The sequence below is a fragment of the Bufo gargarizans genome, chromosome 7, assembly GCF_014858855.1.
Source record: "Bufo gargarizans isolate SCDJY-AF-19 chromosome 7, ASM1485885v1, whole genome shotgun sequence".
Lineage (NCBI taxonomy): Eukaryota > Metazoa > Chordata > Amphibia > Anura > Bufonidae > Bufo > Bufo gargarizans.
The window spans coordinates 7,911,312-7,925,717 of NC_058086.1; the positions used below are offsets into that span (position 1 = coordinate 7,911,312).

Genomic DNA, 14,406 nt, shown 5'->3' on the forward strand with positions numbered 1-14,406 from the left:
AGAGGCACAATTATGCAGGCCAAGTATTGGGCATAAGCATTCCTATGAACGTTTGTTACCGATTTAGTGCTCCAAAAAGTGGATTGTGTAATGGGGGCTTTCTGCTGAACGTTTTCCCACAAACTTATATATTAATCGGCTCTGTGGTAATGTACTGCTGGCAGACTGCATGTTCAACATGACCGGTTCCCTTTAATTATAAAGCTGTAGTATATATGTCGTATTTAGATGCTTATATAGTTCTTGCATCATTAAACGTATGACTACTTTGTGATCTATTACAGATAAGTCGCATTGAGTACATTCACTCCAAGAACTTTATTCATCGGGATGTTAAACCAGACAACTTTTTGATGGGACTTGGAAAGAAGGGGAACTTGGTGTATATAATTGATTTTGGCCTAGCCAAGAAATATCGGGATGCTCGGACGCATCAACACATACCCTACCGAGAAAACAAGAACCTGACTGGAACTGCTAGATATGCCTCTATAAATACTCATCTGGGCATAGGTAAGTGATGGTAAAAATAGAGTAGAAATAAATACCTGTCACATGTTCTCAAAACGCATCTCCTGGATGAATGCCCTCTCTAGCCCACCATTGAAGAATGTATTCCCTTCCCAGCCTTTCGAGGCAGAGATTGTAAACCAGAGTAAGCGCCAGCTAGAGGTAGGCTGAGTTACTGTCATGGCGGAGCAGGCGGCACTTCACTGTTTTTGGAACTCCTATAGCCATGAGTGAGAGCTATGCATAGGCACAGCAAGTCCCCATTCAATCCTAATAGAGTTAAGGTAACAGCGGTGCCCTACCAGCTTAGATGTTTCCATAACTCCGGCCACCCCAGCTTGGTCGGTCAGGTTATTCCCATGTCCATGGCCCGCGGATCTGCAAAACCGGGATAGTGGGTGTGTGCATGCCGCATTACAATGTGGGCCCATTGACTTCATAGTGTATGTGTTGCTATTTGTTTTAATACAATGTTCAGAAATGGAAAAGCCTTCTTATTTGCCGCACTTCTTCCATGTAGAACAAAGTCGCCGGGATGATCTGGAGAGTTTGGGATATGTTCTTATGTACTTTAACCTCGGGTCGCTGCCCTGGCAAGGATTGAAAGCTGCAACCAAACGGCAGAAATATGAACGTATCAGTGAGAAGAAAATGTCCACCCCTATTGAGGTCCTCTGCAAAGGCTACCCCTGTAAGTGTTTCATATTGATGATCTCAATTATTATGTACACCCCCCTCCCCCTCCAAAAACTTATGTAATGTTGGTAAGATTTCTGGGCAGTCACTTAAATGGAACCTCTCATCAGCTTTATGCTAACCTCACTGAGGGCAGCATAAAATAGTGACAGAAATGCTGATGTCAGCACTGTGTCACTCATGAGCTAAAAGTGGTTGCTGAGAACCAGCATCATAATCATTGCAGAGTCAAATCTACTTAAGAGTCCTGGGTATTCCTAATCTCCTGCTCTCCCCCCATCTGCTGATGATTGGCAGTTCTCTCCTAGAGAGAAAGGGAGAAAACTAAGGCTGAGTTCACACGAGCGTGACAGATTAGGTCCGGATGCGTTCAGGGTGCGTTCAGTTAAACTCGCACCATTTTGCAAGCAAGTTCAGTCAGTTTTGTCTGCGATTGCGTTTAGTTGTTCAGTTTTTTCCGTGCGGGTGCAATGCGTTTTGGTGCATTTTTCACGCGCGTGATAAAAAACTGAAGGTTTACAAACAACATCTAGCAACCATCAGTGAAAAACGCATCGCACCCGCACTTGCTTGCAGATGCAATGCGTTATTAACGCAGCCCCATTCACTTCTATGGAGCCAGGGCTGCGTGAAAAACGCAGAATATAGAACATGCTGCGATTTTAAAGCATTGCAGAAGTGATGCGTGAAAAAAAACGCTCATGTACACAGCCCCATTGAAATGAATGGGTCAGGATTCAGTGCGGGTGCAATACGTTCACCTACTGCATTGCACCTGCGCGGAAATCTCGCCCGTGTGAACGCAGCCTAAGTAGAAGCCTGTCAGTCATCAGCAGGTGGGCGGGAGAGCAGGAACTCGCGAATGACCAGGCCCAGTCAGCAATGATTTTGATGTTGGTTCTCGGCATCCACTTATAAACGACAGACCGCTGAAATCATCTCACCTGTCTCTACTTTATGCTGCCCATACTAACAGCAGAATAAAGTTGATGACAGGTTCCCTTTTAAGCCTTAGGCCTCATGCACACGACCGTTGTTGTGTTCCGTTCCGCAAAATGGGGTTCCATTGTTCTGTGATCCGTTTCCGTTTTTGTTTCCGTGTGTCTTCCTTTATTTTTGGAGGATCACCAGACATGAAGGGAAGTAAAAAAATAAAAGTCTAAGTCAAGTTTGCCATGCAAATGATAGGAAAAAAACTGATGCGGATATCAATCTTGTGTGCCTCCGCGTTTTTTCACGGACCCGTTGACTTGAATGGGTCCATGAACCGTTTTCCGTGAAAAAAATAGGACAGGTTATATTTTTTTGACGGACTGAAACCACGAATCACGGACGCGGATGACAAACGGTGCATTAGCCAAGTTTTCAACTGACCCATTGAAGGTCAATGGGTTCGCAGAAAATCACGAAAAACGGAACAACTGACACGGAATGAAACAACGGTTGTGTGCATGAGGCCTTATTCACACCTCGGTGATTTCCATCTGTGATTGTGAGCTAAAACCAGGATTGGATCCTCCACAGACATAAGGTATAAGGGAAAGATCTGCTCCTGTTCTGTGTTTAGGGTCGCACCTGGTTTTGGCTCAAAATCGCTGATGGAAATCACTGACCGAACACTGACTTGTGAATGAGGCATTACTTGATTTGAACATATTTCAACTGGTGTAGTTGTAAATATAACACTTAGTCACATTTTATAAATCCTAACAATCTCCTTAGTCAGCATCCATTGAGTTCTTATGAAGGGTTAACAGTGGATAGGAGTGCTGCTCTTCAGCACTGAACACCCTCTTCTGGCGCCTTCGATGATTACAGTGTGCACAGAAATATGGTGGAAGTAAATTTTTTTTTTTTTTTTTTTTTTTTTTTTTTTTTAAAAGGGGTGTTAAATATTGATGCGCTGTGTGGTAGGTGGAGATCCGGCACTCCAGTGATCAGCTGTTTTGAAGAGTCCGCAGCGTTCAAGTCTCCGATCTATCATCCGTTTGATAGCAGCTGTGCTTGGTTCTGCAGCTGAGCTCCATTCACTTGATTGGGACCGAGCTGCGCCTAGGTCACGTGACTGATGAACGTGACGTCACCGGCCTTCTCTTCAAAGAGCTGATTGCCGGGGTGTTAAGAGTCGGACCCCCACTGATCAGCTATTGATGACCTACCCTGTGGATTGGTCATCAGTATTAAACACCTGGAAAACCCTTTAATGGTTTTTGTGTGAGGTTCAAGGAATTTATACAGCCTTCTGTCCACTGTGTAGTTTCTAGCACTAGCTGCAATAGCTGATGAGTGAGGTACTGTGTGTCGCACCACAACTGGTCTGATATTTGTGATTTATCCTAAGGTTATCCATCGGTGTCCAAGTCCCAGAAATCCCCTTTAATCAAAAGGATTAAAAATGTTTATATTTTTTCTAAATGTATTATACAAAAATACATTAATACGATATATAATACTATAATATAGAATACTGTTCTAGCAATTGCCTGGTGACGCATAAATGGGTATAACAATTTAAAATTATAAAATGCTACAATAATCAGGTAGAATTATGCAAGATAGGCATAAAAAAATAAATAAAAACAAGTATCAAGATCTGCCAGGCTGAAAATGCATATACAATGAGGCAGGCTGCTCACAATTATGGAAATGATTAAATCCATGCAGAACTTTGTTGCCGAAGCATAATATCCACAGTTGATGTTAATATGTTGTGTGCTGTTAGAATAGAGTTCCCTTTGATCCTTTTACTGGGCCCCTTGAGTCATTTCCATGCTCAGAGATACGGGCACTGTGCTCGGCGTACCCTGTGTTGATGGTGACAGTTTACATACTGAGCACTGATTCCCTTATCTCTGAGCATGAACTGACTCAAGTGGCATTGTGAACCGATCAAAGGCAACTCCTTTATTCTAACAGCACACACCACAGTAAAGCAAAGCATGAATATTGTGTTTTGGGCACTATTTTAAAGCATCATTTGAAAAGTCCTACAATGATTTTAATTAATTATTAATTCCAGAGACTACATAACCTGAGGACATAACAATTGCAGTCTACTGGTGATCGAACAATTGCATGTTTAAGTCCCCTAGGGGGGTCTAAAAATATTTAAAGGGTCACTGAGCTTTCACAAAACTTTTGATATATCGAAGGTTTTGATTGTGGGGTCTAAGAGCCCACAGATCGCCAGAATGAGGAGAGAAAAGTGATCACAGCGTGCACTCTCTCTCCTCACTGCAGGAGACGAAAAAAAAGATTGAGCCCATCTGCTGCAGAGAGCACCCTGTGTGACCAATGGGGGTCTCTGCATCAAACCCCCATGATTTTTAAACTTTTTTGATATCTCTTTTGTGAAGGCTCAGTGATCCTTTTTAAAGGGTTTCTGTCACCAGAATTAACCCTAACCTAGCTGACGTTAGCGATGTGCTAATGTCAGCTGAACCTAACTAGTCTATTCCTACTTTTATCTATGCCCCCGTTACTCCAGAAATATAACTTTTATAATATGCTAATTAGCCTCTAGGTGCAGGGGGGGCATTGCCCCTGTTCTAGAGGCTCCGTTCTCCCACCTCTGGCCACACCCTGCTACATTAGATTGGCAGGGCCAGGCAGCATTCACCTCCAACTGCCGGCCCTGTGCGCTGGGGAAGTCTCGTGCCGTTCAGTATTTTGGCGCAGTGAGGCAGCCAGCGAACACCCTTTACAGGGCCGGCAGTAGGAGACCAACGCTGCCTGGCCCTGTCAATCTAGTGTAGCAGGGTGTGGCCAGAGGTGGGAGAACGGAGCCTCTACGAGCAAGGGCAACGCCCCCCCCCCCTACACCTAGAGGCTAATTAGCATATTATAAAAGTTATATTTCTGGAGTAACGGGGGCATAGATAAAAGTAGGAATAGACTAGTTAGGTTCAGCTCATCGCTAATGTCAGCTAGTTTAATAGGGTTAATTTTGGTGACAAACCCTTGAAAAAAAAAACGAAAGAATTAAACATTCAAAATGTCCCACTCCCTCTTTTCTTCCAATTTTATATATTAAAAAAAATAAACATAATGGGTATCGCCATTTCTGAACTATAAAAATTGTATTTAACCTGCATGGAGAACACTGTAATGGGTAAAAATCTAAATGTCTGGGGGCTTTTTTGACCTCGTCCCATGGTAAAAAAGAAAAATGGGAGTAATCAAAGTCATATGTACCCCATGGTTGCAATAAAAACTATAGCTTGCTACAGAAAAAAAATATAAAAATGACCTCACATAGTTCTGTAGATAGAAATATAAAAAAAGTTATGTCAGAATATGGCAAAGCAAAAACACTCTTTTTTTTGCTTTGCCATACTACTATAAAAAGTTGTAAAACAAAATAAAAACGGTATAAATGTGTTTGTGGCCATAATTGCACTCATTGACCCACAGAATAAGAAAAGATTTTTACAGATACAAGACATCCAAAAATATGGTGCCAATAAAAAAAAATTCAACCTGTCTCACAAAATAAAAGCCCTTGTATTGGTATATGAATGGAATAGTAAAAAAGTTATGGCTCTTAAAAGGCGGGGAGGGAAAAAACAAAGCAAAAATGAAAAGTGGCCAGGTCCAGTTATATTGGGGTAATGTATGTGACTACTTTTCTCTTTTAGCTGAATTTTCCACATATCTGAATTTCTGCCGTTCCCTGCGATTTGATGACAAACCAGACTATTCGTACCTGAGACAGCTTTTCCGGAACCTCTTCCATCGACAAGGCTTTTCATATGACTACGTGTTCGACTGGAACATGCTCAAATTTGTGAGTTTTTAATAAAACTATTGGTCGTGATACCGTAGGGCCCCTCAGTTTTCTTTTTGCTGACTAGAAACACACACATCCTTATTTCTGTAAGTTTTTAAATTCTAAAAATTCAGTTTTTAGAATTTGATTTACATTACTTTTTTAACCCTTATTTCGGCTGAAAGGTATTTTTCTAGGACCTCCTATAACTTGTGTGTGAAATATAACATAACATAACATAACATAATCTAGCTCCTCAGGACAGTATTCTACATGTGCTTAGATTTATTTATTTTTTGCACCTTTTTACCCGTTTTTAACGAGTAGTGTTCTAGCCCTGCAGTCCAACCTTAGCCGGGTTCACAGGTTGTACATTAAGAAATAAATATTTGCTTTGTTATTCATAGAACTGATCTAGTTGTTTGATTTGCAGGGTGCAGCTCGGAATCCAGAAGATATGGACAGGGAAAGAAGAGAGCATGACCGAGAAGAGAGAATGGGACAGCTTAGGGGATCAACCACTCGAGCACTACCTCCTGGCCCTCCTGCAGGTGCAGCCCCTAATCGGTTAAGGAATGGTGGAGACCCTGTAGCCTCCACACCAGCCTCAAGGATTCAGCAGAGTGGTAAGTACTTGCCAGTTACACTTCTGCTCGGTATTATAGATGAATCTATCTAAAATGAGGCATTTTCCTAGAGACTGACCAGTTCCTACAGTGTTGTTGTTATGAAGGTATCCAGGCGTGGCTTTGCTTAGTGAAAGCAGTTTATGACCTAATCAGTGGCTGAACCTGTGTAAAGAAATACTTTAAGACTAGTTATTAACCTAAAGGTTACTTTTATTTATTTTTTTAAATGCAAAGCTTTAAGGATCACAAGAGTAAAAAAAAAAAAAAAAGTTCGGTGTATTCTGGATGCAAAGACCCCACTGATTACTAGAATAAAGGGTAAGGCTGGTTTTCTTCCAGCCGATTCTCAGCATATTTGCGGCTGGATGTCTGCTGGTCCCCATTATAGTTAATGGTGCCGGACAGCGACGTTTAGGCTTCCACAATGCCGGAATACAGAGGGATTCGGCAGGCTGTTTCCTACTGGAAATTAGCCTAAGGGCTCTTTCACACTTGCGGCAGGACGGATCCGCTGTTTCGCCGGACCGCCGCTCTGTCCCCATTGACTATAATGGGGACGGGGGCTGAGCTCCGGCGCAGCACGGCGAAAGCCGCCGGACTAAAAAGTCCGCCATGTCCGACTTTTTAGTCCGGCGGCTTTCGCCGTGCTGCGCCGGAGCTCAGCCCCCGTCCCCATTATAGTCAATGGGGACGGAGCGGCGGCTCGGCGACACAGCGGAAGGACGGATCCGACAGGGAGACCAGCCTGCCGGATCCGTCCTGCTGCAAGTGTGAAAGAGCCCTTAGGCTACAGTCACACGTCAGTATTTTTCTATATCCCGAATTTCGGTCCATTTTTTGCGGATCCGTTATTCCTGAAAATGTTTCCGTATGTCATCCGTTTTTTGAGGATCCGCAAAAAACCGGAAACGTGTATAAATTTCACAGAGCAAATAAAGTTGTTTGGATTTTCTTGGGAAAAAAATTTGAAAAAAAAAGTGAATAAGTGATTTCTGTGGGCAGGCTTTAATTTCCAGGAACGGATTCCGCATAAAACTGATGACATACGAATGTCTTCCGTTTTTTGCGGAACCATTGACTTTGTATTGTACCAGGATCCGATTTTTGCGGAAAAGAATAGGACAAGTTTTATATTTAATCGGACATACGGAACAACGGAAACGGACAGCACACATTGTGTTGATTGATAATATATATATATATATATATTTTTTTTTTTCCCAGGACCCATTGAAAATGAATGGGTCCAGAACTGGTCCTGATCTGTTCCGCAAAAAACGGACGTGTGAATGGACCCTTAGACTGCTGGAAGTTGAGTCCCTTTGCACTTTTTTAAGCACTTATTAAAAAGGAAAGATTAGCTATGTGAGCGCTATAGACCTGCTATAAAGGCCAAGGAAAGGCAAAAGAGGCTTCAAGCCAAATGGCCACTGTGCTCATTTGAGTTCTTCTAGCTGTGTTCTTAAAATTATCAGGGTCTTTGCTTGAGGATCCCTCACTGATTTCTGTTACACGTGACAAACTGGGACAAAAACTGTAGGAATTGCAATATGCTACAAAAGACAGGTTCAAAGGGATTGTCCATCTTTTTAAGATGGACCATTCCCCAGTGGAACAGTACATACTTGTCTGCCTGCCTCCCACTGCTTGGTCCGGGGTCTTTCAGTCCACCGCTGTGTTGGTTGAAACCTGGTCCCTGCTTGTCAACTTCCGGAGTGGACGGGGATCATATTCCACTACAGGTAGTGACTGGCCGCAGTCCTCTAAGCGGCATGTCACTTGGGGGACTCGCCACCGCTGCTGTGGCACACATGACCCCTCTCCACTTCAGATGTTGAGATACTGGACTGCAGCAGTGGATTAAAGGAGCCAAGGAACCAAGCGGCAAGGAGCGGGTAAGTATGCTACTCTTATCGTTGTGGCAGGACATGGGGCTGAACAAAAAATACAAATAAAAAGCTGGACAACACCTTGAAATAAAACAAGAAAAATTAAAAATTAAAAATCTAAAATAAGATGTATACATCCGAGCATGCTTCCTTATTGCTGACTGTGGCCCTATGGCTAAAATTTCAGTAAGGCCTTTATGCATGTGACTAGTTTTGATCTGTGTTAATACACATTTTTTGGCGGATTGCGCTCGGAACCATTTATTTATATGGGTCTGTTAAAAAACAACCAAAAAAAAAAACAACAGTACACCGATTGGAACATAGTTTCTAAGCCGGTAAAAAGACATCTGTCCATCCAGTTGAGCCTGTTATCCTGCAAGTGGAACCAGAGATGCCATCTACATCCATATGGCCATTCTGCAAATTACAGAACATGTCCTATTCTTGGCAGATTTGCGGAGAAGAATAGCCAGTTCTAGGGAAAATGTGGCATGCAAATGGCTGGTATGCAGAGTTTGCAGAACCCAAAATGGATATGGTTGTCTGCATGACTCCTCATGGTTTAAAGCGGTGCCATAGTTCCATCCAGACTCCCTTAGGGCAAACTGAAAAAATTATCATTCTGGTGATTCGGCACCAATGCAACCTATTGACGCTGAGCTAGACACATTAGCTTAGCCTCATTACCAATGTCTACAAGTGGACTGGTTTTGAGATGGAACAGGTACATTTGAATCTTGAAATGAGATGCAGAATTCAGATCTTTTAATAATTTCTCTTAATGCCTCTTGTTGTTCAAGGTAACACCTCTCCTCGGGCAATCTCACGGGTGGACAGAGAACGCAAGGTCAGCATGAGGTTACATCGGGGAGCCCCAGCAAATGTCTCTTCCTCGGATCTCACAGGGCGACAAGAAGTGTCACGGATTTCAGCATCACAGGTGAGACAGCCCTCGTGTGACTCGGCGTCACATCTTCCCCTTCTACAAACGCTGTAAACCCTGCATAGAAGCAGCACAGGACCTCTACTAACTAGTTTCATCACACTCTGGGTCTCAATGTCCCCCTTTTTTGGGGGGGGGGAATAGTCTGGGTTTAACAAAAAATTTGAAAGTATTAAAAATAAGTGTTATACTCATTGTTCACACCCTCCATTCAAGCGCTGTGACTGCGATCCTTCCTTCATGACTAATTGATAAATTTACACCCTGTGAGACCAAGGATCCAAAAAGTAATGAGTTGTCTAGAAGTCACAAATATATCCATATCCTAAACTTTTTGAATATATTCACAACCATCCTTAGGGGGGGTTCAAAATTTATAATTATTATTATTATTATTTTTGAGTGACCCATATACCTATTTTTCATGCCAGCACTATTCTTCCCCTATTCTCACTGCTCCTGGCAGGATGTTTACATGCAGAACTTCCTGTTTTTTCATCAGCTTCCTGCTGGGTTTTCTAACCAGACCCAGCATGCTCTGCGCTGTAATGTTTCACAGGGCTTGCTCCTCCTAGCTAACCTGGAGAAGGGAGGTGTCCTCTGAAGAAGGAACAGTGTAGTACATTACAGAGCAAAGCTTGCTGGGTTTGTGTAGAAAAGGTCTCGTCCGCCTTCGCCACTTACCCACATTTATCATCTTTTATGGTTTTCTTGCATAAAAACAAATCTACGTCAGCCGGGAGCTGGTGTAGATATCAGTGGGCACATGGACTGCCAGATGCTGTGCCCAATTTGACGAGGTGTACGCCTCGTCATAAATTGGGCTAAGCCTTCAGCAGTGCACACGAGGTTATCGTAGACTGACAGCGTACATCCTAATTTTTGCAAGAAATAGCACAGCAGTGTACACTATTCCGTATTGCTGAAAGACGCTATACCAACATGTGTAGCAGCCGGATAGAGGTCAGAGGACATTCTGTTCGTGTTTGCTGGGTGCCTATGGATTTAGATGCATAAAACCCTTTCAGCTTTAATAAATGTCAGTTGAAAACCTCCTAACGAATTCTTGCACACGTCTTGTGGAGCTTATTGGTAATTGATGTTGTCTTATTTTTAGGCCAGCGTACCATTTGACCATCTTGGAAAATGAAGGCTGTCACTGGACCAATGTTTGCTTAGGTAAGATCCCTTTTAACCTACTGCAAAACTGATATGAGAAGGCTCTTGTAACAGTGACATGAATAAAAACATTTTCAACCTTTGTATGTCAAGAGGTTATACTGTGCTTAAGGATTAAAGGGGTATTCCGTTAGGCCTCATGCACACGGCCGTTGCATGTATTGCCTGCATTCACTTGAATGGGTCCACAGATCGGAGGCACGGAAGCACTACAGAGTTTTTTTTGCCTCCGCACAGCAAAAAAAATAGAACTTAGTCTAATTTTTTTGTGCGGAGCGGATGGATCACGGACCCATTGAAGTTAAATGTGTCTGGATCTGTTGCGGCAGCCACACGGATGGTGCCCTTGGAAATTGCGGTCCCCAATGCACTGAACTCCCAAACACCAGCCATGTGCAAGCCTCCTTAGCTACACGATAGGTGTCTGATCAACGGGAGCCCGACCACTGGGGACCACACCGATTATGAGAATATGGACCCAGTTTTCCCTGAATGACACATGTGCACGCACTGCTGCTCTATTCAACTTCACGAGACTGCTGGAGATGGCTGTGTGCAAGCAAACTGCCATCTCCGCCAGTCTTATAGAGATGAATAGAATGCATGCGTGACTGCTGCTTCATCAAAACGGGGAACACGGGATCCCCATTCTTATGATTGCCGCAAGTCCCAGTGGTCAGAGCCCAGCCAATAAGAATGTATCCCCTATCCTGTGCATAGGGAATACATCTTTATAATGGGACAACCCCTTTAACCTCCATATTCTGACAGGCAGATAAGAAGTTTTCATTTGGCCCTGGTTTGCTTGCTTACAATGTAGTCCGTTCCTGCTGGCAAGAAATATTTAGATGATGCAGACTAAATATACTGTACAGCCATGTGAAGGTGCACATACAATAGGCTGCAGTCACTGCCTGAGACGATTGCAGCCTTCCTATATCCTCAGGAGATGGCTTGTTATATTCTGTTTATTGCATGCAGAGATTTTACAAGAAAATAATTTTGAAGCCACAAAGTATCACCCCTTGCACTTGAGGCAAAGGATTTTCAGTCCACTCATGCTGGAAATTACATTGATTTAGTAACTGATTTATATAGGAAAAAAAAAATGGGGGGTAAGGCTACTTTCACACTAGCAGCAGGACTGATCCGCGCAGCACGGCGAGAGGCCGCCGGACTAAAAGTACTGCATGTCCAACTTTTTAGTCCGGCGGTCTGGGGCACTGCGAAATAGCAGCAGGACAGATCCGACGCGGTGAACAGCCTGTCGGATCCGTCCTGCCGCTAGTGTGAAAGTACCCTAACCTTTCTAGTAGGCTTAGTTTATGCAGGTTATTAAAGGGGTTTTCCACTGATGCAAAAATTGGCAGTGGAGTTGGGGTGGCTTGAAGGGGCTGTCTCACTTCAGCAAGTGGCATTTATTATGTAGAGAAAGTTAATACAAGGCACTTACTAATGTTCTGTGATTGTCCATATTGCTTCCTTTACTGGCTTGATTCATTTTTCCATTGCTTATACATGGCGTATATCCAGGTGTTATAACCACCTTGCAATCCAGCAGTGGTGGTCGTGCTTGCACACTATACGAAAAAGGTGCCGGCTGGGACCATGGGGGCTCACATAGGCATGCATGCGCAGCAGCTCCTGTCCTGGCCACCTTGTATCTGTGCTGTAGGGAAATAAGCAGTGTATAATGCGATGGAAAAATGAATTCAGCCAAGGAAGCAATATGGACAATCACAATACATTAGTAAGTGCCCTGTATTAACTTTCTCTACATGATAAATACAATTTGCTGAAGTGACACAACCTCTATTAAAACATGTACCCAACCTTCACTGATTCCCTGCCACTGCCTGGGTCGCCTCGGCTCTCCATTCCAGTGTGACTAGATGGGAGCCGGAAATGCCTTCCTCATGCTTGGATGAAAGGGGCCTAAGGGCTCATGCACACGAGCGCTTGTGCCCCATGCTGTGGACAGCAAATAGTGGTCTGCAATACATGGGTACCGGCCAAGGGCACGCAGTTTGTGGATGCAGACCCATTCACTTGAATGGGTCTGTGATCCGCGTTTTTTTTTTTGTTTTTTTTTTTTTGTTTTTTTTTTTGTGCAGTGCAGAGGCACTGACTGAAATCCATTAGTGTTTCCAATCCGTGCCTCAGCATCTTGGGGATTGTGGACCCATTCAAGTCAGAGGGTCCGCATCCGTGATACAAAGTTCACACGCCTGCTGCCCATATATTGCGGACCCGTTGTTTGCTGTCTCCAATATGGGCATGGAGCACGTGCTCGTGTACATGAGACCTTAGACTGTGGCACAGGTAGAGAAGAAAACATGAAGGATGATGTGATATAATATTGACACCATTTTTTTCTTTCTTTTCCAGTGTCTTCACTGTATTTCATTTTTCTTTTAAAGACGACAGAATTTAATTTTTTTTACTTTTATTTTCTGCCAACGAAGAGAGCCATGCTGAAGATGCTGGTTCCACCGCAGACACAAGAACTTTGTGCGTGAAGGAGGGATTTGCCTCTCCCCTTTCCTTCCAGATATACTGGCAGTCCGGGACAGCAGAAGTTCTTCCTGCTTCTTCTGAACTGAACACTACATATAGATATATACTGTATATATTCTTTTTATTTTTTAGCTTACCTCCCCCAAACCCACCCCCCTAAAAAAAAAAAAAAGAACTTTACATTTTTCAAAATGTAAGATTTTAGCTGTACATTTTTTTTTCCTATGACCTTTAAAGATGAGAAGATTTAGCCAGCTGCGGAAAAAGGACTGAAGCCTTTCCTAGGTACGGTAGCCTGGGTTGGGCGCTATTCCCCCTTCCAGCCTTCTCTGATTTAACAACAGGAGAGATAGATGGGGCCTTCCTGACACGAGAGGTCACCGAATACTGACGGCTGGAGAGGGGCAGGATCGTTGCCTAATTCCCTAAGCTGTTCCACAGTGGAGGCCTAGCTTGCTTTTAGTATGCACCTGCTCCAAAGAACCATGCAGATTTTGGAGGAAAAGGTAGAGTTGCCTGAACGGTGGGTGATCCCAGCTGTTACTGGCTGTTTTATTTATAGGTTTAATAGTATTTTAGTAGTAGGTTTATTGTTGGGTATCTCCCACTGTGGCTGCTAGTGGCTTGTGGTCTAATTCTTTTTGAAACAAAAAAATACCAATGCACATTATTCTGAACCCCCCCTCCCCCGCCCTTCTACAGTAACGAGAGACTAAGATGGCTGCTTTTTCGACTTTCCTGATGAAGACTGTGAAGGTGCATATACAATATTTAGCGAGGGTTGTAAATGGTAGGGACGGTCCTGGTCGGTGGGATACCGAATGTTTGAAGCTCCTATTTCTCACCATTTCCTGGACAATCTCCATCTGTACCCCCAGATGGCGCCATGTAACTCTTACCCTCCAAACTGTTTCAATATTTAACAATGTTTGGTTTCCTAATTTATTTACTATATATTTACGTTTTCTTTTTCTTTTTTTTATTTGTGGTAATTTTTATTACTTTATAATTTTAAAAAAAAATGCAAAAAAAATCCAGTTTTGGGGGGGAGGGGATACACAACTTTTTGGGGGGGTTTTTGTACTTCCTGTGTAAATATAGACTTTTTTCAGCTTTAATGTGTTTGTTAATTTGAGGTAATAAAGTAGAAAATGATGAAGTGATTAAAAGGTGTCTTGACTTTTTTTTTTTTTTTTATGTTAACGGCGAAGTTAATAATTTGCTCACCTAGGATACAGTACCCTGAAAGATTAGAAAAAGACGACTGAGGGG

The 14,406-nt window shown here is 43.1% G+C and overlaps 1 protein-coding gene across 1 annotated transcript in view; it reads left to right on the forward strand.

The window, feature by feature from the left end:
* Positions 1-13,828, forward strand: part of CSNK1E (casein kinase 1 epsilon) — a 51,517-nt gene extending 37,689 nt beyond the window's left edge. The window contains exons 5-11 of the mRNA XM_044300936.1: positions 285-513; positions 1,031-1,201; positions 5,844-5,992; positions 6,408-6,600; positions 9,296-9,435; positions 10,556-10,617; positions 13,006-13,828. Of these exons, the coding sequence (XP_044156871.1) occupies positions 285-513; positions 1,031-1,201; positions 5,844-5,992; positions 6,408-6,600; positions 9,296-9,435; positions 10,556-10,588 (915 nt within the window). The 3' untranslated portion in view covers positions 10,589-10,617; positions 13,006-13,828. The remainder of the gene's footprint in view (positions 1-284; positions 514-1,030; positions 1,202-5,843; positions 5,993-6,407; positions 6,601-9,295; positions 9,436-10,555; positions 10,618-13,005) is intronic.
* The last annotated feature ends 578 nt before the right edge of the window (positions 13,829-14,406 follow it).